Source organism: Barbus barbus, assembly GCF_936440315.1.
Source record: "Barbus barbus genome assembly, chromosome: 18".
Classification (NCBI taxonomy): Eukaryota; Metazoa; Chordata; class Actinopteri; order Cypriniformes; family Cyprinidae; genus Barbus; species Barbus barbus.
Window position 1 is genome coordinate 1951624 of NC_136746.1, and position 27217 is coordinate 1978840.

A 27217-nucleotide genomic window follows, 5' to 3' on the forward strand; every position below is an offset into this window, starting at 1 on the left:
AGAAAACATTAAGGTGAGCATCTTGACACAGAACAATGACACTGACATGTTTTAAGATAATGTCAGAGCAATATATTTCAGTTGAGACCGCTCAAACATGCCTTTTAGTCTGGGACTATCTTAAGCCTTGTCTGTGAAACCGGGGGTATATGTTTTAATGCTAAGTCTACCTCAGACTGAAGTTCCTCATGGGGGGAAGATGCTCATTTGTGTTTCTGCTCGTTACTTTAGTTATGCATTAGTTTCCTTCATCTGATCGCTGTCGTCTCTGGGTCTATAACACTAGCATTTTGACTACAATCATTGTGCAGTATCATTAAACTGTTAATTTTCAGTTTACAGTTTTTGGTGTGTAGACCCTTCTTCCTCCTCTCTCTGTGGAGCGCAGGGATGATCTTTAACTCTGTCCTGCAGCCCACTTGAGCCTCAGTGGCATTACACACTGTATATATGCCGGGTTTGTGGAGGACCACTTCTTATCAGAATCAGAATCAGATGGGACGCGGCTGAGAAAGCCAGTTATGATCCTTTCAGCAGGATTTCTGCTTGTCCTGTGACTGGTTAATAATTGGGCAAGATGTCAGAGCTCACTGTAGTTCAGCCAAAAATGCAAATTGTGTCATTAATTACTCACCCTCATGTCGTTCCAAGCCCGTAAGACCTTAGTTCATCTTCAGAACACAAATTAAGATAGGTTTTATTAAATCCGAGAGCTCTCTGACCCTCCATAAACAGCAACACAACTGAAATGTTTCCAGGTCCAGAAACATAGCAAGGACATTGTAATTTTACAAAGCTACGAGAATACTTTTTGTGCGCAAACGCCAATGCGTGTTCAACATAAGCAGCAGAATGCTCATGTGTTGAGACGTATACAATACTTGATGCTCAATTCATAGTAATTGCTTACTATAATACATGTAATGCAAGAATAAAGTGAAGTTGAGAGTGTTAATTATACACCAGATGGAGAGTGTTCTGTTAAAACAGTGAAGACGCAACAATACTCTCCACAATGACAGGATGAGGAGGAGAAGAGTTGTTGATTGAAGTCGTTATTTTTGGTTTCTTTGCGCACAAAAAGTATTCTCGTAGCTTTGAAAAATTGTTGAGCCACTGATGTCACATGGCCTGTTTTTCTGATCTCCTTCTGGACCTGGGACCATTTCAATTGTGTTGATGTCTAATAATTCAGACAAGTTCAGTACTGACTTTTGTCAGTTTATTTAGGTGAATTGGAATGTGTGCAAAGGATTGTGGGTGATTGAAGGACACTATATCAGCTGAATGAAAGAAGCGAACAGATCTTTCTGATTGAGGAGCTGGATGAGCTGGACTCTGCAGGATCAGGTCTGGACACCCCTGTCTGGCTCTGAAGAACACAGAAAGCTGAAAGCCATCGGGAGATGTTCCTGTCCCCGCTCCGCTGCACTGACGTGTTCTGGGACTAGATTTGAAAGAACTTGTTTAATCTTGTTCTGAAAATATAAGACAAACTAGATTGAGTGTGCAGCGAAATTCAGACTTACTGAATTTGGTCGTTCAGTTTTTCTGTAAGAGCTGTTAATAACTGGAATAATTTATGTTAATATTAGAAAGTGTCCTACCTTAGAACAGTTTAAGCTAAATTTGAAAATATGTGACCCTGGACCACAAAACCAGTCATAAGGGTCGAAATTGAGGTCTGTACATCATCTGAAAGCTGAATAAATAATCTGTCCATAGATGTATGCAGAGCCGACCCAAGGCATAGCTGAGGGCCCCCAAGAGTAGCCTACATGATTATTTTATTAAATAATTAAATATTCTCTACATATCATTGTATTATTTCCATAGCGAGTGTCATGCAGGCTCAATAATGAGCATGGATCTGTCAGATTAACATCACGTAAATTCACCTGTTTCTCCCGAAATACATGAAAGTAAGCGGTCAGTTAGAAACACAGAGTACACTTTATAAACCTACACAATGTGTATTTGACATGTCCATTAATTGAAACAGCAAATAAAATACTTAAAATATTTTTGTAATAAAAATAAGCTTCTGTTTCATAAACTGATAACAGCTTAACATTATTTACCGTAGCGTGTGTTTGCTATTATATTCCAATATCATTATGCCTCAATCAGCTAGATATAAATTAAGAGTTGTTGTTTTATGTGTATGATCTCTGCTGTGTTTAATATTTATTATAAAAAATTATGACTTGTAATAAAAGTACAACTTCGATTAATATTTATGTTGTTAAAATAACATTCTGTTCTGTAAATGCATTGTCTGCTGGTTTATTTAGCTACTTTTCAGCACATTAAGTATATTCCACTTAATACTGTAAGACTGAATGTTAAAGTGCAAATTAACACCTGACCGCTGTTGTAAGTTTGCAACTGTTACAATTAAAAATCACAGAAGGGTAAAAACACGCCAGGAAAACAATGGTATGATGTAATCAACACAGCTACAACAAACACAACTGATAAAGGCTGTGTTAGATTTATGGTGAGTGAATAATCAAGCTTTGACAAAAACCACTCGCACTGGGGCCCCCAAATAAACATTAAGCTTGGGCCGGCCCTGGATGTATGGTTTGTTATGATAGGACAATATTTGTCTGAGATACAACTATTAGAAAATCTGGAATCTGAGGGAGCAAAAAAATCTAAATATTGAGAAAATCTCCTTTAAAGTTGTTCAAATGAAGTTCTTAGCAATGCATATTACTAATCAAAAATGAAGTTTTGATATATTTACAGTAGGACATTTACAAAATATCTTCATGGAACATGATCTTTACTTAATATCCTAATGATTTTTGTCATAAAAGAGAAATAGATAATTTTGACCCATACAATGTGTTTTTGCTACAAATATACCCCAGTTTTGTGCTCCAGGGTCAAAGATGAGTCTGAAGTGTGATCACTGAGTCCTATCTTGAAATGGTTGTAGTTGTGAAATTTGTATAATCTTTAGAAGGGTAATGTTTTGTAGCATTTATAGGGGGACGTCTTGTAGTAATTTGAGGGGATTCCTTATCTTTTACATTTTGGGTAATTTTACATATTATTGTGCATGGTATTATCTGGTATATTGTGGTGAGAAAGGAAGTAGTTATGACCAAACCTCTCTGTTGTTGTTGTAGTAGTAATTAAACCGCTCCGCTGCCTCAGAAGTCAGTTTCGTGAGGAACCGTCGAGAGCAGAGTCACCGCCTGAGCTTTTGGACGGAGCCGAAATGTGTAGAAATTTCAATGGGGATCTCCATGAACCCAACCAGTGTCCTTGTTCATGTCACATCAACTCAGATCAGTTTTATAAATTTGCAGGCATTTTTGATGATGCATTTGTAACCCTAAAACCCTAAGAGTCTCTTATTGGCCTGATAAAACAAACAAAACAAGCCCTTCACATGAATAACATACACATACTGACACAGTTAATAGATTACACTTTCAATAAAACATTCGCAGCTGGTCAGGGGCAGCATAAGGCTGCATTTACACGAATCTGACCAGCAGGCGGCAGCAGCGAGCGGCTCAGGACACTGAATCATTCTGCTAAGCTATTGGTTTAATTGATTCAAATTTTGAAAGGTTTATTTTCTCCCATTATAGTCTTAAGACGAGCTCAATAAACGTCACATTATTATTATTATTATTGTTGAGGATGATGTTCATGTGATATTTTATGATGGGGCTTTTATTTTGAAGGGTGTGCGCTTGTTGCCGTGGTCACGTGATCGGTCGGTCCGGTGATAGAGTCGCTGATGTCCACAGAGCCGCTCAAAAGCGATATTAAATAAGAGATCCGTGAATGTGAATGTCATTTCATTTGTTTAGCTGTCGGAAGTGTTTCACAGCGGAAGTGTGATTTACAGCGCGTTATTTCGATGTGTCTGGTGTCATTCTGCCTGATAATGGCTAGAGACGATACAAGGATCAAAACAAATGAACGATTTTAACAGGTTTGACTTGTTAAAACAATCGAAGGTCTCATAGACTGAAATATGATACACATTACGCTATTTTGATGAAGTCTGTGTAAAATATCCGCTGTGCTTGATGCAGATATCTGCTTAGCATTAGCTTTAGCCGCAGATGTAGTCAGTCATTGCTCACGTGACTCTTTCTTCATAAACAGACAGATGATCTAACACTCATAGATCCACGAGATATACTCAAACACACATCTGACAGCCGATATCATGGCGAATGTGACGGATCTGCAGAGTAAGTACAGTAAACTGGCTCAGGAGTACTCAAAGGTGAGCTCTTCATCATCATCATCAGACATTAGTGATTTCTGTCGGTTCTTAAACACCTATCATTTGTCATTTCATCTTCAAATGTTAAAAGTGTGTTAATGATTAAATGTGTTCTGGTGAACTGCAGTGGTGTGATTGACCGCTGTGTGTGTGTGTGTGTGTGTGTGTGTGTGTGTGTGTGTCAGCTCAGAGCTCAGAATCAGGTGCTGAAGAAGGCTGTGGTGGACGAGCAGACCGCCTCCTGCTCCCTGAAGGTGTGTGTGACATCTGGCCCGCTCCTGCGCTGAAGGTCTGGGGCTGTGTTCACGTGTGTGTGTGTGTGTGTGTGTGCGTGCAGGATGAGCTGAAGCAGAAGGAGCAGAGCTTGAGGAAGGTGGAGCAGGAGATGGACAGCTTGAGCTTCAGGAACCAGCAGCTGACCAAACGAGTGGAGCTACTGCAGGAGGAGCTGCTGCTGTCTGAGAGCAAGAGCAAGAAGAGCAAAGTGATCACACACACACACACACACACGCGCGCTCACTGTTCATCAGCTTCTGTTCCATCTCCTAAAACTCACAGAAACTCTTCTGCACTTATTGAAGCATGGTTATCATGTTATTAGTCTATTTTCTACACAGTGACTATTGGCCAGTCCTCACTGATGTTTCTTAGTCTGCTGTACACAAACACACACATATACACACGCAGAGCTGATGAGGCATACATGAGCCAATCAGGAGCTCTTTCTCCATCGTTCACTGTCCAGACACAGGATTAGGATTAGTTTTAGAGATCACAGGAAGCAAATAAGAAGCGCTCTTACTCTCAGACACGTGAGAGCGTTTAACATGCATCATCAGTCATTATTGTTGGTTTGTGTGTGTTTGCGCAGAATAAAGGTGACTCTCCATCTCAGGTCAGCCTGGAGGCACAGAGCGTGTTTGATGAAGACCTGCAGAAGAAGATCCAGGAGAACGAGCGGCTTCACATCCAGGTGTGTGTGTGTGTGTGTGATGCAGATTGATTCTGTACATCCGACTGCATTTGAACTGTTTTGGAGTTCTGATGAGCTTCATCACACAGTGAATGCATGGACTCTCAAGGCATGTTATGACTTACTCACTAATGTCATCTCAAACAGCATTAAAACAACAGTTCAGATATCATTGTACAAAATACATATCACATGCACACACAGAAACATTCTCAAACACAGAAACTCATTGTCAACGCTAACCCTACTTTTATTAAAAAACAGCTTTGTTACAGAAAAACTACATGATGTTTCTTAGCAGTGAGGTGGAAATGTCACTGTTTTTAAAGTAATTAGCTTCACACACACACACACAAGCTCTCGCTCTTGCTTTATCTCTCTGTCTGATTTAGAATGTGTGGAATTGTGCATCTGATCTGATCGAAAAGGTATCTTTTCCATGTTAATCGGAGGTTTTGTCCTAACTAGCCGTGACGGCGACACATGACATTTCTATTTTAGAAACGGTTTCTATTTCCGTGACGTTGCGGCTGGAACAACAACATACAAACTATATGACAGTAGATAATCTCAGGCTCCGATTATGCACTTTATTCAAAGTTAAACACATCTAATGTGAGTTTGAATATCGTTTTGCGTGACCTTATAGCCATACTGAAAGCAACAATGGATCTGGAAAATAAATCAAAGCAAAGATGTACATAAAAATGTGATCTCAGTGCGAACCAATGAGTGTATTCCATGACAAAGATGTTATCAGTCACATGTACATTTAATAATGTTAAAAATGTTTGTCGCGTCTGGTGTGGACACGCAAACTGTTTGCTGCTGGAATCTTGTCACATGTAGTTAGGACACGGTGTAAGGCACCTGCACCCTGCTGGACAAAAGGGAGATAAATCACATAAGTTAAGCAGCGGGGAACCTCAGGGTTCGGTGCCTGGTCCTCTCTTTTTCTCCATATACACAATATTTCCAAGAGCAATCATGCAGATAGTCATGTAGTGTTAGCTTGTGTAAAAACACGCAATCAGAATGAGGAGCCTCAGAGCTCACCGGTGGGACTTCAGCTGTTGATAGTGTTTTGTTCTTCTGTCTGTAGTTTTATGAAGCGGATGAGCAGTACCGTCGACAGGAGGCTCAGCTGGGAGCGCGGCTGGGTCAGCTGGAGAAGGAGTCTGAGCAGCATCAGGCCGTCGTCGACGCTCTCAACCGCAAATACACAGACGCCATCGAGAAACTGCAGAACGAGAAAGCCCGTCTGGAGGTCAGGGACACATTCACATACTGGAAACCCATTGTGTTCATTAGGGATGGGCCTCAAGATGCTCAAGATGACCGTCATGACAACACTTAATGTTGGATGTGTGTATGTCCATGAGGAGGTGTAAACATGTCTGTTTAATGTCAGGTAAAGGCTCAGACGCTGGAAAGAGAAGCCAAGGACTGTCGAATCAGAACTGAAGAGTGGTGAGTATTTCCATTCACTCATCACTTCAGTGTAAGGACTATCTCTGATCCTGTGATTCAGGACGCCTGTTTCACGTGCACAGTGTTTCTGTTGTGTAGTATGATCCATTTTATACACCGAGGTGCATCCCATATCCAGATGATAATTAAAGCACACTGAACCAATGCAGATCTAAGCACAGCTGTGCTGTAACCTGTGTCTAAATGAAGATCAGCAGTCACATCTTACTCTGATGTCTTCTGAAATGTGATAGTGACAGTGATGTTGAATAGCTGATGTATGGAGTGTGTGTGTGTCAGTCAGCAGCAGCTGAGGAAGTACCAGAGTGAAGTGACCAGTCAGTTAAAGCACAGCAGCAGTGTGATCCAGGAGAAAGTGCCCTTCAACGACACCCGTGAGTATTTTACACACACACACACACACACACACACACACATACACACACACACACACACAAACATGTGTGTCTGGTGTTTAGTCATGTGTGTCACAGTGAATATGGTGTCTCCTGCAGAGCTGAGTGACTACAACAGTCTGAACGTTCCTCTGCACAACAGAAGGCATCAGGTGAGAGGGACCCTCCTGCTGTCTGCTGTCAGTGTGACACTTAGAGCAGCGTAACACTGTGTGTGTGTGTGTGTGTGCAGCTGAAGGCTCGTGACATGGCGGCTCAGGCTCTAGGGTTTGTGCAGAATCTGGTCTCAGCTCTGCTGAACTTCCACTCGTACATGGAGCAGAGAGTCCACATCTACCCGCTGGACTCATCCATCGAGGCCATCTCGCCCGTCAACCTGAAGGTACAGACACTGACTGCATCTGCTCACTTAATGATCAGCTAATGGAAGACGGAAAAATAGTGATCCACCCAAATTAATTTACCAAAACTCAGAAACCAAAATAAAGGTTTCATTGAGCTGAAAACTGAAAATGACTTCACGTGCTGCTATAGTGATCTGCCACGCCACATTACAGAGCCACAAAACCAGATTTATTGATTGAATTTTGTGATAAAATTCACATAATCTGAGATCAAAGAAAATGTTTTATATTAAAATAATAATATGTGTCCCTTGAGCACAAAAGCAGTCATCAGTAGCACAGGTATATTTGTAGCAATAGCCAACAATACATTGTATGGCTCAAAATTATACATTTCTCTTTTATGACAAAAATCATTAGGATAATAAAGGGTTACTCCACCCCATAATGAAAAGTTTTGTCATTAATCACTTTTCCCCCATGTCGTTCCAAACCCGTAAAAGCTTAATTCGTCCTCGGAACACAATTTAAGATATTTTAGATGAAAACCGGGAGGCTTGTGACTGTCCCATTGACTGCATAGTAAATTACACTGTCAAGGCACAGAAAAGTATGAAAAGCATTGTCAAAATAGTCCATCTGCCATCAGTGGTTCAATCTGAATTTTATGATGCGACGAGAATACTTTTTTTACGCAAAGAAAATAAAAATAATGACTTTTTTTCAACAAGTCGTCTCCTCTGTGTCTCTCTGCATCACCGCAGCGCCATTTTTAGAGATTATCCCCTGAACGCAAATTGCGTATGCTCTTCTGTATCAGCCACAACACAAGGATGCGCTATTCTACGTATATTTACACATTGATTTGAACGAAAATAGCGCATCCTTGTGTCATTTCAGCTGTTTCAGACAAATTCACTTCAGTTGCTGAAATATGTGTGCATCTCTGAAAGCGAGATGACGTGGCTCTTTCTGTCAGAAAACAATTTCGTTCAGTTTTCTCATTGAATGCTGATTATGGTGTTGATTGACTGAATTTAGCTCAAGCATTCAGCACCTTAAACAGAGGTATTGTACAGAAAATGATCTAATGATAAGTGTATTTGTGAGCAGATGAAGAGTTCCTCTCTGGACAGTGATGTCCATCACCACAACACGCTTTAATTATGCAGTAACGACTCTTCAATATCTTCCATATCGGACAGATTTTTAACTAATAGTATCTATGCCAGTGAGTAATAGCACTTTTTCTTTAGGCCAGGGGTGGTCAGCGTCAGTCCTACAGAGTTTTGCTCTGACCCTGATCAAACTCACCTGCCTCTAGCTCTCTAGTGAGCCTTAGACCTCGATGAGCTGCTTCAGGTGTTGGAGCTGAACTCTCCGCTGACCTAGATACTGCTGCTGTTCTTTAGCTGCTGGTAACATATTAAAGACAATAGTACTTATTCATTAGATACTAGTACTTGTTTCAATAGTGACTAGTAATCTTTGACATTGACTTCTATGGGGGTCTGTCATTCAGATATCAACTATTCAGTTCTGACTAGTATTTATTCCAACTCTGACTAGTATTTTTAAATATTACTAGTATTGATTAAATACTAGTACTCATTTATTATACACTAGTATCTGTTATCTGTAACACACACACACACACACACACACATATATATATATATATATATATATATATATATATATATATATATGTATATGTAACTCGTATCTAATGAATAAATGCTGAGTAGTAGATACAAGAATCTAATAATAAATACTAGTATATAAAAATAAGTATTAGTACCCAATGAATAACTGCTAGTATATAAAAAATATTTATTAGTCACAATTGTAATTAACACTAGTCCGAATAGTTGCTATCTGAATGACCGATCCCCATTCAAGGGAAAGGCAAAAATGTGTTACTAGCAGCAATAGAGTAGTTGCTAGTCACTGTTAGAAAAAGTGCTAGTGTAATGAATAAGAACCGGTATCTAATAATTAAGTTCTAGTATTTAATATGTACTATTATATAATAAATGAGTACTTTTTTTTTTTTTTAAATGACTAGTAGATAAAGACTAAGTACTAGTACTTAATTGAATAGATACTAGCAGCTAAAGTAATAAGTACTGGTCGCATGAAAACAGATACTAGTATGTTTTAAGGATTGAATGTTAAAAGAGCTGACCGTAACTCAGGCTAAATCTGCAGGACGTATTGATTATGCTCCAATGCTGAATGAAAGCACTCATGTAAAGTTGAATCTGCTGATTCATGTAAGCAGAGAGTGTATCTGTGTGGGATCTGATGTGTCTGTGTGCAGTTCTCTCAGTATCTGCACGAGAACGCCTCATATCTGCGTCCGCTGGAGGAGCATCTGCTGCAGCTGCATCACAGCATCACAGAGGATGGCATCACCGCTCTGGTGAGAGATCACACACACACACGTTGGTTTTTGTGGTTTATGGGGACTCTCCATAGGCGTAATGGTTTTTATTCTGAACAAACTGTGTGTGCTATTGCCCTACACCAACCCTACACCTAAACTTAGCCCTCACAGGAGACTGTGCATTTCTGTTTTCCCCCCAAAAACTCACTCTGTATGATTTATAAGCGTTTTGAAAAATGGGGACATGGGGCAATGTCCTGAAAAGTCACCTTCACCTTATAATACCTGTGTCATTATACACATTTATGTCCTCATTTGACACACACACACACACACACACACAGACAGACAGAAACATTCAGTCACTCACTCAGATAGACAGACAGTCACACACACACACACACACACACACACACGCAGACAGACAGATAGACAGACAGACTCGCAAGCACACTCACTCACTCGCACTCGCGCACACACACACACACACTTGCACAGACACTCACTCATGCACGTACACACACACACGATCACACCTGACTCCAGCCTCACTGTGTCTGCAGGAGACTCTGGCCAAGCTGCAGGACTTCTCCAGATCCTTCTCCTCCTACAGCAGCTTCCTGCAGAAGATCCTGCCCTACCAGCTCCAGAGGTGTGACCGCTCACGACTTCACCGCAACAGAAGCACATCTCTATCAGCTTCACGCATATACAGGATATATGTAATAGGGCTGGACGATTCATCGAAAAATAATCAAAACCAGAATTCACAACCTCTAACTGTAATTTCCCATGTTGGTTAGTTATTTATTTATTTTTAATCCTTTTAATACTTTCCCCAGGGTTGCCAGGTCCGCCAAACAAAACAAGGCCGATTGCTATTCAAAACTAGCCCAATCGTGTTTTTTCATGGATATTTTCCCTTCGGTAGGTGTCCCCTCTGCCACAATCACGTCAGGCAGCCTGAACTAGCTACCGTGTGTGTATTCACGTGACTCCGTCCAGTAACACAGAACATAGAGTCATCTGAGCAACCGGAGCAGCGTGAAAATATGCTTTATACAAGTCAAGTCAAGTCACCTTTATTTATATAGCACTTTTAACAATACAGATTGTGTCAAAGCACTTAACGGTATCAAATTGGAGGATAGAGTGTCAGTAATGTATAATAATAAGATTAAACACTCAATTTTCAGTTAAAGGCATTTCATTATTGAGTTCATTGATGTCATTGTCATTGACACTAAACACCGTCGAGCCGCTCTCAGTCGCAGTAGCACGGTCTCGTGTTGTTTCCACCAGCTTATTGGATGTCTAAAATATAAAAATAAGGAGAAGCCTAAAACAGGCCGAGGCCCGGCCCGCGTCTGAACTATGACGTGAAAATTGGCCCGAAGCCTGGCCCTAGGGACGTAAAAAAGTCAGGGCCCGTCGTGCCCGAGCCGAAGTGCAGGGCTCTAATTCATAAGCTCAGCAGACGTGTGTGTGTGTGTGTGTGTGTGTGTGTGTGATTGGTTATAATGTGCAACATTGTAAAGATGTGTAAAAAAAAATCATGGGGCAACATTGAGCAGATCTAAATTTAATGCTACAGTCAACACTTTTCATTTAATTTGAATTTTATTTGCAACATTAGTAATGGATTTAGTTTAACTATACAGCAGCATTTATGTCCGTGAGTTACCACAGTTTCTACACGCTGAAGATGAGGATAGCGCGGATATTACGTCCAGATATTACGTCCTATTGACCAGGGATGAGCCATTATTTAAAATTTGAATTTCTCTGGATTTACAAATCCTTGGGAACGTAACTGCTTGAAATATATCACACTGTGCAAGTGGTTTTGGGTTATTTTATTTAGAAAATCTTACATATTGTGCCTTTAAATTAATGAAACAGACTTGATGAAACAAAAATGTGGAATTGCAATAAATAAGCAAAAGAAAAAAAAATCATTAACAGTGCTTGCATTTGAATGTATTTTCAGAGCTTGCAGTTTCCAATTGAAATGTTGACAGCTGAAATATAAAATCATGTTGAATTTCTGCGCTGAAAATGCAAGTCTTGACAACAGAATGTGTTAAAATGCAAGCTCTGTTAATGCAGTGCAGTTTTTTGATAAGTGCAGGGCAACGTGTTTTCTTTGTCTCAGAGACGTCAGTGGTGAATTTGAGCTTGTGTGTGTTGTGCAGTCTAGAGGAGGAATGCGAGGTGTCTCTCTGCACGACAGCGCTGGCGTCCAAGAACCGGCAGTTACAGAAGGATATGAAGAAACTGACCACCGTCTTCCAGAAGCTGAAGTCTTACGTGGCTCTGCTAGCCCTGCCCAGTGAGTGCGAGCGACGCGTGAGCCGCTGATATGATGTGTGTGTGTGTGTGTGTGTGTGTGTGTTTGACTGAAGAGTACTGTCTTGTGATGCAGGTGTGTGTTCAGATGCCATGTGTCAGAGCAGTGCTAACGCAGTCTTCACCCAGATGAGCGCGTGTTTACACAGCCTTCACGACGCCGCCACAGGTGAGACGCACATCACTGTCAGAGTCAGGGCTTTTAATGCTGCACTCGCTGCAAAACAATTGAATTGAACAAAATGAAGTGTTAAAACAAGAACAAACATCTGACAATGGAAACTTGTTTTCTCTTTGAATTAAGTTACTTTATTAATCATAAATTCACTTCATTTTGTTCAATTCCTCCTGAACAAGACTTCTTCCTAATCTAGCTGATATAAGAATCTTCAGACTTCTGCACTAACCAATCAACAATACTGATGAAGAACATCTTTTTTGTCGTGTGATCAGAAGGTTCAGTAACAGTTATTTCCATATTCTATGTGAAGATACTTTTATGTAAAATCAAGAAGTATGGAGATCTGTGGAAGGTTGTGATTTGAACCCTTGCGCGACCCTTTGGGCATTTTTGTCCTTTTCAGTTTAGTTTTTTTTTTATCATTTTGCCTGCGTTATTGCCAGCTGCATAAATTGTGGCACAGGTGTGTATTTTTATTGGAATTTTACTATTTCTCCCCCATTTCCTTGAATAAATCTATTTTGCACTTGGTACAAAAAAATAGTTCCTCTCAGGACCTTAAAGGGATCCCTGGGTATTAAGACATGTATAGCTTAATATAACGTAAGTGATGTCTCATATTTAAATATGTAGTAGAAAACCCATGAAAATGTATGTTATTTAAAAAAAATGTACAATCGTTTTTGGACTATGGGGGGTGCCATTTTTTATGTGCACAGTACATTCTGCTTCGATGACGTCAAATGGTTGCACTCGGTGAGCTACTGGCGCTTTTTTCCACAACACAACTCGATACCACACTGTTTGGCTTTTGGTTGTAATTTTCAGTCGAATGGCAACAAGAGCGAAAAGAATGGGAAGATGCCTGTGGACGAATAAAACTTCCTAAAGACCCGCTGCTTTTTTCTCTCCACTTTAGCCCTGATGTCTGAGTCTTTTAGTAGACCACAGCTACTGAAAGAGCTTACAAACTACTGAGACAAGAAACGCTAGATGCCATCTATTAGGTAAAACATGCTGACGCTGATCATGACCCTGCGGATTTCCCTCGATATCCGGGGCGTTTACACTCCTTGTGGGGAAAAATCCATGGTACAGCATTTGGTTTAAACCAGTGGCGGCTGCTGGTCTTTCAAAGAGGGGAAGCTCATTTTCGGCCTACATCATAAAAATTGTCCATTTATTTATACGTAAATTCTGCCATCGTGTGCAGTTTGCTAGCTGGCTAGTTCACCGCCTGGCCTGGTTTGAAAAGTCGTTAAATGTCGCCAGATGACGTCATGCGCTAATTAGCATATCAATGACGTCATCGCGTCAAATTGCCTTTTACATTTGTTTGTCTCTCTGTGCTCATACTGTATTTTAATGCAGCCAAATTCTCAATAAAACTGTTTTCCTTTATATATTTGACTGTTTATGTTGTCAGTCAACGGGATAAATATGAAATAGTGACTGAAACGCAGCCCTTTAAGAATACATAACCAGCTCTCCCTCCCAAGAAGTTAGTCTGCACAAAAATACTAATTTATAATCGAGCCGTCGTCTGATTAAATCAAATAATACACACAAGATAAGACAATTCCTGTGCTGTGATTTCGGCTATATTTGCATGTAAAATTAGAGAAGCAACATAATATCTATTTGAACTGAACGCGCTGCTCCTCTCAGCCGCTCACTGAACAGAGAAAGAGGTGCGTGCGCGCTGACCTCGCGCCGTTGCGGCAGTACCAGCGATCACAGAGAGTCGCTAAGGTTTGTCAAAGAAGTCGCTAGATTTGTCGCTAGTCACTTTTGGGGAAAAAGGTCGCTAGGGTGGTCTGAAAAGTCGCTAAATTGGCAACACTGGCTCGAATAGCTTCAGCATCAGCGACTTCTTATAGGACACAATCGCTGTCAATCAAAAGGAGATGCAGTCTTTCGACAAACCCTCCAATCATCACGCAGAAACCCGGACTCCAGCCCCACCCACTCCTCCATTCACCCCCAGAGACGCTGAGCGTCCGGGGGCGGGACATAATCGCAGCATTTATCCAATGAGCGTCTAGTTTTGAAGCACTGAAAAAAACTGTTCAAAGCAGCCCCATAGAAGTCAATGGACGCTGGGCTTCAACAGGCAAATACACTGATGCTACGGGAATATATGAGAAGGAAATCGAGTCACCTGCTTCTCGAGTCACCTGCTATATGTAGCTGATTCTGAACGAACTCGTCTCTGAGATGAACGTGTTCTAACGCATTTTTAATCAATAAAATGTTAACACAATAGTACATGTTTGACCATTAATTTTTTGACATTATAGGGGAAGCTGAGCTTCCCTTGCAGTCTCAAAGAAATCGCCACTGGTTTAAACCTATACTCATATCCATCGCCACCTGTAAGCTCTTTCAGTAGCTGTGGTCATCATATCAGTATTTTATTTTCCGAGTTGTCTATTTCGAGATGTGTTTTGGTAAAAATAGCAATAGGTAGCGCTAGTAGCTCACCCAGTGCAACCATTTTACGTCATCAGAATAATGCCCCCCCCCCCCCCCCCCCCCCCCCCATAGTCCAACATATGTATAAAAGGATGTGATTTTTTTTTTTTTTTTACTTATTTTTTTTTTTAAATCTTTAATGGGTTTTCTACTACATATTTCAGTAAGATACATCATTTACGTTATATTAAGCCATACAAGTCTTAATACCCAGGGATCCCTTTAAGGACAAAAATGTCCCCATTGAAACTCATTAAAACTGCAATTTTTAATCACAGTGCCATTCAACTGTAAAATTATGAATTTTTTGTTAATAGGCTTCAGAATATATATATATTTTTTTTTACCAGATGGGGCCATTTTTTTTTTCAAGTTTGGTCTATAAAGCAAATACTCGCTTTATTCCTGTTTTCTGCTTCTGAATATTATAGAGCCGATTGGATAAATAATGCAGCTATAATTGTGTGAGTGTGGTTTGTATGTGTGTCATAAAAAAAATTTTGTCTGTGTATACGTGTGTGTTCTTGTAATATTTGAGAGAGAAAAACTCGACTGCAAATTTAAATCCTTAATTACAAATTGCTGGCATCTAATGGGGAAAATTTGATACAGCGCCCAAACAAAATCTTACTGAAAGCTCATTTTTTGGAGATCTCAACCTCAAATTTCAACTTGTTTAGATTTATGGCTTTGATTTTCTAGCAGGTTTAGAGTTCAACATGTTTCATAAAATATATATTTTATATAAAATATTATTCATAAATCATTTTCATAAGCTTAAACCTCTATAACTTTTTTTTTGGTTTCACTTTTTAAACTTTTTATTTTATTTCAACAGTAATCTGCCATGTGTCTTCTTTTAAATGAGACTAAACTTAAGTCTGTGCTCCCAAGCTTCAAATTTTAATGACAGTTTTTTGACACGGACATTTTTGTCCGCTATGGACCTATGTGTAACTTTTTTTTTTATTGACACACAAGGGTTAAACTTTAAAGTGTTGCTAATAAAGCTCATAGTGTTTGTCTAGACCAGAGATCCCCAACCACCGGGTCGCGACCCACTACCGGGCCGTGGAAGAGCTGCTACCAGGTCGCAACAACATTCTGGAAAAAATGTATATAGATACACTATACACTAATGGTAGACCGATATATCGCCAAGCCCGATATATTGGCCGATATTTAGCATTTTTCAAATATCGGCATCAGCTGATAAGTTGCATTCGAGGTGGGACTTTGATTTTGACAGCGCTGAGGACGACAGCACTTGAGCACACATCGCTCCTCTTGTTCGCTGTCATCATTAAAAGTTCTCTCTAATAATCAGAACTGTTAAAGGAATTAAAATTTATACGAAAAAGTATTATAACGATTGCTCTTATATCATTGTAATAGAAAGGCAAACATTATAATACTTTCTCATTCGCCGTCAGCATTCAGCAAATACACATTTATATCATTTAAACAAATATTTGAATGTCTAATGAACATTTAATTTCATAAACCTAGCAAACTTAGTTGAGTCCAGCTGTGAGATCTTGTGAAGCGTGCGTTTATATCCTGTATGATCGCGTGTTTTCTGTGTGACGGTCGATCCGTGTGAATTGAACACAGACAGGAGGAGAGTTCAGCTTCACTGCAGACAAACTTTAAACTCGTGATTTTATATTATACTGCGCTTTATCCATGTGCCCACTGTCATAGTCATGTCATTTTCACTGTGAACTGCATGTAAAACGAGTGTTGCCTTGGCTTTATTTGAAAACATATGACTCCCAATGCGTGCCCTGTTAGTTAGTGTTTACTAATTATATCGGCCACCCTGCTTTCCAAGATATCGGCTGTCAAAAAAACCCATATCGGTCAACCACTAGATATGACGCTCTGTTATTTATTGCATGTTAAAGGAGTAGTTCACTTTCAAATGAAAATTTCCTTATAATTTACTCACCCCCACGTCATCAAAGATGTTTATGTTTCTTTCTTCAGTCGAAAAGAAATTAAGGTTTTTGATGAAAACATTCCAGGAATTTTCTTCATATCGTTAGTTTCAATGGACTCCAAATGGTTGAAGGTCAAAATTACAGTTTCAGTGCAGCTTCAAAGGGCTATAAACGATACCAGACGATGAATAAGGGTCTTATCTAGCGAAACAATTGGTCATTTAAAAAAATAAATAAAAATGTATATGCTTTATAAACACATGTTCGCCTGTTCTGCGATACGCGGTAATGACGTTGAAAAGGTCACGCACAATGATTGTTCTAATTATTCAGCATTTTTGTTGTATGTGATTGATATGGAGTAGTAATTTGATGATTTCATGTTCAATTAGTAAGTGAAAGATTGCTCTGTCCTGTCCTATATTAGGGGTTAAACGGAGCGCAGTTGATCTGTGATTTGTACAGACCAGACCCCACCGTTTGGCACGCATGTGATTCGCTGATTAATTTGCCAGTTTACAAGTGTAAGGTCTGCCCACTGGTCCAACGACGGCAGCCAATGGCACGGTACAAGGATTCTTGAGTGATTTCCTTTTACGCAACAGTATTAGATTAAATATATTTTCCTAAATACATTACCCCTTTAATTAATCAGACTCCAAAATGAAAAAGGTTTTAAGAGATTTGTAATAATTATTAAATTTCGGTAAATACTTTGTTATACTAATTTTCTATAGCACTTTGAGTTTTATATCTGTTTGATATACCTCTTACCCACAAACTCGTCAGTCTTGGTCATTAGACCGAGGCGACTGACTAATACTCTAGATGGCTCGTGCCATACTTTGCTCATTCATGAATACGTTTATAAGTCCCTATAGATCCGTACACACTTAAAGTAAGATTATATCTAAATTCCTGTATTATAACTTCATATAATCATGCCGTGATTTCTCACATACACTTAAGTAGAATCATTTTACAATAATCAGAGGTTGAGGCTAACCCGAATTTAGGTTGGTCAACAACTCACTGTTGCTCTACGGTCTAAGTATACATATCTAATGCCAATGTGTTAGCCAGAGCTCTAAAACATTTTATTCCTTTACTAACCCGAGCACAGATTTGCGGTGTTATAGACTTACTATAATATACTAGAGTTAACAACACAAAGACTAGTTAGAATAAATCAAGTATAACAATTTATTGACCAGGTAATCAAACAATAATTCACAATCCAATTCAAATCATAAATCCCTAATCAACCATCAATATTCCAGAAATTAAGAAGTAGTTACCTGGTAGCAGAAAATAATACACACAGCAATTGCGTGGGAGATCTGACTTCAGATTCCCTCAGCTCTTTGTCACTCTCCCTAAAATATCCAGAAGAACCTCAAAGTTACCAAATGGTATTGTTTGCTGTTGCAGGGGTTTTAGCATATCACTTTTGGGTTATGCGTGTGAATAACTTTGATTTCTGTGGGAAGATTTACATACAGGATGTACGTTGTGTGAAAGACCTGGGAGTAGTCTGTCTTCAGTGTTTTCTAATCTGTTCTATTGTTATGACAATGAGAACCTTTTACCAGACACACAGAGACCTTTCAAACGACATCAAACATGAATGGTTGCATTGTAATAAACTCTGATTTAAGGGATAGTTCACCCAAAAATGAAAATGTGATGTTTATCTGCTTACCCCCAGTGCATCCAAGATATAGGTGACCTTGTTTATTCAGTAGAACACAAACGAAGATTTTGAACTCGAACCGTTGCAGTCTGTCAGTCATATAATGGCAGTCAATGGTACTCATGGCTTTGAGAGAGAAAAAAACATACACAGACAAAACCAAATTAAACCCTGTGGCTCGTAACGATACATTGAGGTCTAAAGACACGAAACGATCGATCTGTGCAAGAAACTGAACAGTACCGTATTTTCTGCACTATAAGGCGCACCGGATTATAAGGCGAACCTTCAATGAATGGCCTATTTTAGAACTGTTTTCATATATAGGGCGCACCGGATTATAAAGCGCATAGAATAGAAGATACTGCAGTCAAACGTTTGACTGGGTTTGCGTTATGCATCCACTAGATGAAGCTGGGCTAAAGGGAATGTCAACAAAACAGTCAGATAAAGTCAAACTTTATTAAGCGTTCTGACAACTCAGTTCACTCCCATGGTAACGTTGTTCAAACGTTGATGTGCATATTAACAATATCTCCAAGCCTGGCTCACTCTTCTCCCAAACGTGGAGGGGAACTTTTCCCTAATTCAGTAAACACGTAGTAAAAGAAACAGTCTGATACCACTAAATCAAACGTTAGTGCATAACTCAACATTGTTCAGTTACGAATAACACGTAAAGCTCACTTTTTCAGTTCATTCCCCGTCCACGAATCCCTCGAATTCTTCTTCTTCAGTGTCCGAATTGAACAGTTGGGTGACTACGGCATCCAACCTGCCCGGCTCCCTCTCGTCATTATCCGATTCAGTGTCGCTGCTGTTGCCTGGCAGTTCAGAGATTATTCCTGCCTTCGTGAAAGCTCGGATCACAGTTGAGACTGATATATCAGCCCAGGCACACACGATCCATTGGCAGATAGTGGCGTAAGTCGCCCGGCGCTGTCTCCCCGTCTTGGTGAACGTGTGTTCACCTTCTGTCATCCACTGCTCCCACGCAGCTCTAGTGGCTGGAGTTCTTTAGTTAATCCACCCGGAATGACGCAAGCTCCGAATTAGTTTGCTTCACTTGTTTTTTGACCGCATCGGTGATATGGGCGCGCATGGAGTCGTAGATCAATAGGGACGGAGCTGTGTGGAAAAAGCCACCCTGTCTCTTGACGTAAATTTCTCTCAGCCACTCACTCATCTTTTCCTCATCCATCCATCCCTTCGGGTTAGCTTTGATGACGACGCCGGCTGGAAAGTTTTCTTTAGGCAAGGTCTTCCTCTTGAAAATAACCATGGGTGGAAGTTTCTGGCCATTAGCCTGGCAGGCGAGAACTACAGTGAAGGATGACTTCTCATTCCCTGTTGTGCATACAGACACCGTACTGGTCCCCGTTTTGGTGATGTGCTCTGGCCGGATCTTCTTTTCAGTGATCTTCTTTTTGCAGTATGCGCGGAAAGTGACCAGCTTTTCTTGGTAATCTTTTGGCAGTTGCTGCGAGACGGTAGTTCGTGTGCGGATGGAGAGATTACGTCTTTTCATAAAACGAAAGCACCAAGAAGGACCGCCTCGAAATTCATCGACATTCATGTCCCGTGCTAGCGCTATTGCCTTCATTCGAATAGTGACTGTAGAGACTCTTCTACTTGCTGCTCTCTGTTCAACAACCCACTGTTCGAGTTTGTCCTCTAACTGTGGCCATCTCGCTTTGTTCCCTCGGAAACTCTGTTTAGTCTTTTTTACTTGGCGGAGGTCATCTTCTTGCTTCCTCCACTTCCGTACCATTGATTCATTAATGTTGAATTCTCTCGCTGCTGCTCTATTCCCATATTCTACTGCGTGACCGACGGCCTTGAGCTTGAACTCTGCGTCGTAAGCGTGTCTCTTGAAAGGTGCCATTTTGGGGTTTTATACACACACAAGTGGTGTGGGACTGTGAGTAAGCACAGTACCGGTGTTTACTGACTACAGTAACATTTTGACAGAGCACCTTGATCTATATATAAGGCGCTCCGGTTTATAAGGCGCACTGTCGTTTTTTGAGAAAATTAAAGGCTTTTAAGTGCACCTTATAGTGTGGAAAATACGGTATTTACATTGTTTTTTTACCTCTGATCCACCGCACGGTCCAACTGTCCTGAGCGCGTTCACACATCAGCCGGCGCGTGACGCATCTTCTTCTTCTTGCTTTACGGCAGATCACAGACTTATAAGGGCATTACCACCACCTCAATTACCATTACCATCATCTCTCAAATGGACCATTGACACTCTATCAACAATCTCAATTGCGCTGGGTGTGTTGTCTTAGGCTTGCGAGACAGAGTTCAGGTGTTGATTCTCGGAAACGTTCTTTGTCTTTTCAGGTCTCCTTCTGATCCAGACAATGACGTCAATAATCTTACAACAAGTTCAAGAAAATTTAAACCAAAAGAAGAAGAAACAAGAGAACTCAATTTGTTACTCATGCTGTTCTCACAAACGCTCAAAGCGCGCACAAGCATAGAGATGTGTTTCAGACAGTGTGGAAATATCGTGGAGTTGATTCCTCTTTCACATCTACCTGCGTTTAAGATGCATGCACGTAAAGTTATGTCAAAAAGCCCGTCACTGCATTCTCATTCTCTGTGCTATATACAGTTGTGGTCAGAATTATTGGAACCCTTGGTAAATATGATCAAAGAAGACTGTGAAAATTAACCTGCTTTGTTAATCCTTTTGATCTTTTATTTAAAAAATTCACAAAAATCTAACCTTTCATTGGATAATAAGAATTTAAAATGGGGGGAAATATCATTATGAAATAAATGTTTTTCTCAAACACACGTTGGACACAATTATTGGCACCCCTAGAAATTCTTAAGAGTAAAATATCTCTGAAGTATACTCCCATTCATATTCACAATTTTGAGCACTCTAGGGTGATTATGAACATGAAATTATCCAGCCATGGCTTCCTGTTTCACAGAAATATAAATAGGAGGGAAAACAAAGCCCAAATTCCCTTAATCATCCATCACAATGAGAAAAAACAAAGAATATATTTCTGATGTGCAGCAAAAGATAATTGAGCTTCACAAATTAGTGAAGTGGCTTTAAGAAAAGAGCTAGAGCAGTGAAAATCCCCATTTCCACCATCAGGGCAATAATTAAGAATTTCCAATCAACAGAAAATGTAATGAAACTGCCTGGAAGAGGATGTGTGTCTATATCGTCCTAATGCACGGTGAGAAGGAGAGTTTGAGTGGCTAAAGACTCTTCAAGGATCACAGCTGGAGAATTGCAGAAAATAGTTGAGTCTCGGGGTCAGAAAACCTTTAAAAAAAATTGTCAAACAGCCCCTACATCACCACATGTTGTTTGGGAGGATTTCAAGAAAAATTCTCATCCAAAAACAAACTCCAGCATATTCAGTTATCAGACAGGACTGGCACTTCAAATGGGACTGGCTTCTATGGTCAGATGAAACTAAAAAATGAGCTTTTTAGCAGCAAACACTCAAGATGGGTTTGGTGAACACAGGGATAAAAAGTACCCCATGTGTACAATGAAATATACTGCTGTATTTGTGATGTTGTGGGCCTATATTTCTGCTGGAGGTCCTGGACATCTTGTTCAGACACATGGCATCATGGATTCTATCAAATACCAACAGATAAAAAATCAATAAGTGACTGATTCTATTAGAAATCTTATAATGGGCCATGTTTGGATCTTCCAACCGTACAATAATCCAAACACAAACCTCAAAAACAACACAAAAATGGGTCACTGAGCACAAAACCAAGCTTCTGCTGGCCATTCCAGTCCTCTGACCTGAACCCTGTAGAAAATGAGTGAGGTGAACTGAAGAGAAGAAGCTGTGAATCTGAAGGATCTGGAGTGATTCTGGATGAAGGAATGCTCTCTGATCTCTTGTCAGGTGTTCTCTAACCTCATCAGGCATTATAGGAGAACATTTAGAGCTGTTAAACTGACAAATGGAGGTTTCAAAAAGTATTGAATAAAAAGGTGCCAATAATTGTGTCCAACGTGTGTTTGAGAAAAACATTTATTTCATAATGATATTTCCCCCCATTTTAAATTCTTATTATCCAATGAAAGGTTAGCTTTTTGTGATTTTTTTTTTTTTTTTTTTTTTTTTTTTTTTTTTTAATAAAAGATCAAAAGGATTAACAAAGCAGGTTAATTTTCACAGCCTTCTTTGATCATATTTACCAAGGGTTCCAATAATTCTGACCACAACTGTGTATAATTATCCAATCTGTAACTCAAAAACCACAATATGATCAGTTGAACCACTATATATATAATTTATATAAATCCACCCCCACCCAGCCTGTGAGAATATTTTCGAAACGTAACCGGTCCGCGGTGTAAAAAAGGTTGGAGACCCCTGGTGTAGAGATGTAGATTTAGAGCATGTATTGACATGTTGTTCTCTCTTCAATTTATTCCTTAAATCTTCTTTACTGACTAGTCTTAAATGCTGTGTGTGTTTGTGTGTGTGTGAGAAGAGCTGTCGCAGCACTACAGTCAGAAGGCGTCTCTGGAGCAGGATCTGCCCACCGTCACGCAGAAGTTTCGCACCACTAACGAGTGTCTGCTGTCCTCGCTGGCGTCGCTCACCAACAGCTGTGGAAAGGTCTTCACCTTCAGATTTAGTCTGTTTCAGTTTGTTCTGTTTCTTCATGTCATTCCAGACAGACTGGATGATGATCAGGGTCCAGTTGCATAAACTTAGCCACCGTGTTAAGACTGGGTTTTAAGAACTAGTTTGACCAACTAGCAGCTGCCAAGTGGTAACCAGTCTTACTTTTTCAATACAAATAAAAACCAATCTGCCTTTTCATAACTGAATTTAAAAAGTTATGACCAGTTTTGATGAAAAAAAATTAGATGACTAACTTTAAGACTAGTCTAAACAGTTTGTGCAACCGGGCCCTCAGGACCCGTATTCACAAAACATTTTATCTTATCACTAAGAGTTCTCCTAAATAGCAGTAAAAGTTTTTAGCTAAGAATTTTCTCTTAAACCTATTTACAAAGCTGCTGAGACAAACTTTTACTAAGGAATAGAGAGAAGTCTTAATCTCAGAGTAAGGGCGGGGTTGACCTCGTTGCTATGGATGACATCAGCATGCTTACTAACTATGCACACAGTGATTGGCTGATAGGGATCTCTGACAGAGATTTATTCATAGGAATATTGTAGAGCTAACATATGTTGCCATATTCAAACAAACGTTTAAAAATAAAATGTTAATTGCCACATTCAAATAAAGATTTTAAAATGCAGGTTAAGCGCACTAATTAAACCAGTATATGTTCAGCTTAATGTCAGCCTCTTGCATGTATGCTTCTCATAGTGGATATGCATATAAACTTTTTAATTAACAGAGTAGAATAATCATGGCTGACAGTAAGACATGCAAACGTAAAAGAAAAGCAAACTGGACACAAGAACAGCGGTTACTTCTTGCCCAACTGGTTAATGAAAAGCATATAATCAAAGGAAAATTTGGAGTTGGGATAACCTCCAAACCCTAAAGGTGATGCCATTTTAAAAGCTCATTATTGTCAAATGTTTCTAAAATGTTTATATTCTGAGGCAGATTGCCGGTAACAGCCATTTTAGGACAGTTGTGAGTTGGTCTTCGTGACTTAGGAGTCCTCTTCACCACTCCTAACATTTCACAGATTTAGGAGCTACTTTTATCCTTAAGATGTTTTGTGAATATGGGCCCAGATCTCTGTGTAGAGCAAACAAAAATCCAATACAGTTAATGGCAAAATTAATGTTTGGAAATGAAAACTGTTATTTCCTACTGACACATTACAGCAAAAGATAGAAATAACTGACTTAAAACCATTTTTATCTGCTGAAGATACTAGTGTTCTAATTATTTTGGCCACAGTGTTTTACTGATGCAAATATGTTAGAAATTATGCATTGTGATACAAATGACAATTTATATCCTATGCACACTTTTTTTAAATCAATGCATCACATTGTTAACTTTTATGCCGATTCACCGAGCAAATCAGTAAATCTTACCATCTCCAACACACACCTCACACACTTCACACAGACACACACCTCTGATACACAGCGCTGTGCTCCTCTTCATTCAGTTCTGTCTCCTCCAGATGGCCACCTTCTTCAGCAACAACCTGGATTTCTTGGCATCGTGTCCCGGCTACAGTCCGCGAGGAGGCTTCCTGAACCCGCGGCAGGCCGACAGCATGATGGAGAACAAGAGACGAGCTGCCACCTACATGAGCACCATCAGAAAGGTCTTCATCTCTGACACACAGACGTCTGGACTCCTAAAGCAGAGCTGTGCAGTCCTGCGGTCATGAGACCCTCACACACAAGATGGGATTTTTACATAGTTAAACAGATTTTCATAGTTTCTGACCTGAAAAGTATGACACGTGTGAATTTGGGGAGAGAGATTAGATAAAAGCAGAGCGGGACTCTAAACCCATGTTTGTGTGCAGTCCCGTCTTCAGATGCAGTGAATGGAGTCGTTGTATTGTTCACTTGACTGAGCGTTGTTGTGTTTTCATGTGTGTTCAGGTGCGGTCAGAATCAGTGGCGTACAGAGAAGCGTTAGCAAACAGACACGTTCTGACGAGCTCTACGGAGAGCAGAGAGGGACTCATGCAGCAGGTATATGTGCAGACGCGTCTCAGACCGTCTGTTTGTCTCTGTGACCGCGTGTGTGTGTGTGTGTGAGAGGTCGACCGATATGGGTTTTTCTCTGGCCGATGCTGATATTTAGACATCAGGTAATTCATAGTTATAATACATGGCTCAAAACTTAAGCAACTTCTCAATACAGTTCTGGAAGCATGCTTTTTGTTTACATTTGTTGACAGACACCAGTGTTTCCCACAGACTTGCAAATTCATTCTCTGGGAGCGGGAGAAATACAGTGGTTTCCCTGGTAACTGCTGTAATCAAATAAGCTGTGCTCTCAAACTCTACTTTATCAGGCATTACATGAAAGACGAAATCAAAATAACATCGAAGCTTTTCTGAAGACGGTCAGTTCTTTTCAAAGATACATTCATATAAAAACACCCGAGCTGCAATTTAAAAACATGCAGTGCCCAATTTATTCAAGGAAGTATAAGCCTTTTGGTGAATCTATTTGTGGTGGTCAGTTTTGATATTGTGGTGAATCGCCACAAATAACTCAATGTATGGGAAACACTGGACACTGCTATAAGTCAAATGGCCATAATCTAAGTGGTAACAAAAATAAAAGTTCACTCATATTACAGCCTGCAGCTCACGAGCGATGACATCGTGGAGGCTATTGTCGGACCCACAGACACATTTAATGAAGAAAGTAAACGTGCATGTTATAGTCAGCCCAGAAGTTTCATCTGAATTGCACGTTTCTACTTTCACATGCAAATGACTTGTTGCATTTTATTAATATGATAAGCACGGTCGGCATCAATTCTAGTAGGATAAAACGTGATTACGCTTTCGAAACGGTCAGTTTTCCCCTGCCATCATTAGCTGAAGCTGTGTGTGAACAAGCCGCGGCTGCAGAGTGTGAGCTGCTCTGTCTCACGCAGCCATTGAGAGATTCTCTGGTACAGCCTTCCACAACACTTAGCTGCCTGCAGATACACCTGCCTATAAATCGGCCTGATTTGCAGCACAATCGAGCAATGCAGATTCATTTAAAAATGCCAAAAATCAGCCCGATCAATCGGTTGACCTCTAGTGTGTGTGTGTGTGTGTGTGTGTCTGTCTGTCTGACGGTGCGTGTGCTCGTCAGGTGGCTCAGAGTCAGGAGAAGATCTCTCGTCTGGAGCAGGAGAAGGAGCACTGGCTGCTGGAGGCTCAGCTTGGGCAGGTGCGTCTGCAGAAGGAGATTCAGCGCATCGCTCAGCTGGAGGCTCAGATCACCACCGGATGTCCAGCAGAGTCACACAGCGCCACAGACGACCCTGATCCCATGTGTGCCGACGCTCCGGAGCCCGATCAGGACACCAGCGTGGTGAGGGACACAAACACGCATTCATCTCTCAGCTCTTCAGCACTCCTGTGTGTTCTGATGCTTTCATTGTTAAAGAGGTGTGCAGTCTGGTAGTATACGGATAGTTTACAATTAATCATTCAGTCATTTTTAGATTAAACTGCCCTAAGGAATCTACTCAATGAATTTAATCACCACTTTTATATGATCCCCATAAAATCCTGTTCTTTCTTTATTCAGTTTCATTGACAATTAATGAACAAAAGCAGCCAAAACAAAATATATTCCCATATTCATTCAGTGCATTTATACAATTTCATATCATGCATTTCCATCCAGAACAAATCATATCTACAATAAGCATAAAGTAACTAGTTGACAATACCTCAAATAAACCATAACAGAGATTGCACTTACACTTTCATTAGTGAACATGATTCATCACCATTTAAATCACATCAGATCATGGCGTCAGCGGGAGAATCTGCTGTCAGAGCACAGATATACTCTAGTTCTCTACAGGTGCAGTGCTTAACATATAACACAAGAAACTATGCACCGAGATGAAAATTATTGGCTGAAGCCGAACAAAATGAAACACTGGGCCGAAGGCCAAATACCGAACGTCTTCCTTTTCAAAGAAAAAATCTATTACAAAACAACAAATTACGTCTTTTAAAACATTAGAAAATATTACAGATCCCAATTTGAAGACTCTTTGTGAATGTTATAAT

The 27217-nt window shown here is 40.1% G+C and overlaps 1 protein-coding gene and 1 long non-coding RNA gene across 7 annotated transcripts in view; one reads left to right on the forward strand and one right to left on the reverse strand.

The window, feature by feature from the left end:
- Positions 1–338: 338 nt before the first annotated feature.
- LOC306884009 lies at positions 339–3517 on the reverse strand. Its single transcript, XR_013785406.1, has 3 exons — positions 3122–3517; positions 635–1478; positions 339–557 (listed from the first exon to the last, which is right to left on the reverse strand). It is a non-coding gene; the product is annotated as an uncharacterized lncRNA (long non-coding RNA).
- Positions 3518–3710: 193 nt separating this feature from the next.
- Positions 3711–27217, forward strand: part of LOC306883971 (protein phosphatase 1 regulatory subunit 21-like) — a 46893-nt gene continuing 23386 nt past the window's right edge. For 2 of the 6 annotated variants that reach the window (XM_079439528.1, XM_079439529.1), the window contains exons 1-18: positions 3711–3961; positions 4138–4261; positions 4447–4515; positions 4599–4745; positions 5133–5234; positions 6337–6501; positions 6646–6704; positions 7005–7099; positions 7220–7272; positions 7353–7502; positions 9788–9889; positions 10417–10505; positions 12049–12185; positions 12279–12371; positions 22998–23125; positions 24631–24777; positions 25064–25156; positions 26283–26504. In XM_079439528.1, the coding sequence (XP_079295654.1) occupies positions 4202–4261; positions 4447–4515; positions 4599–4745; positions 5133–5234; positions 6337–6501; positions 6646–6704; positions 7005–7099; positions 7220–7272; positions 7353–7502; positions 9788–9889; positions 10417–10505; positions 12049–12185; positions 12279–12371; positions 22998–23125; positions 24631–24777; positions 25064–25156; positions 26283–26504 (1911 nt within the window). In that variant the 5' untranslated portion in view covers positions 3711–3961; positions 4138–4201. Of the gene's footprint in view, positions 4262–4446; positions 4516–4598; positions 4746–5132; positions 5235–6336; positions 6502–6645; positions 6705–7004; positions 7100–7219; positions 7273–7352; positions 7503–9787; positions 9890–10416; positions 10506–12048; positions 12186–12278; positions 12372–22997; positions 23126–24630; positions 24778–25063; positions 25157–26282; positions 26505–27217 lie in introns of all 6 variants that reach the window. The other 4 variants (XM_079439531.1, XM_079439532.1, XM_079439530.1 and 1 more) reach the window with 3 other exon arrangements.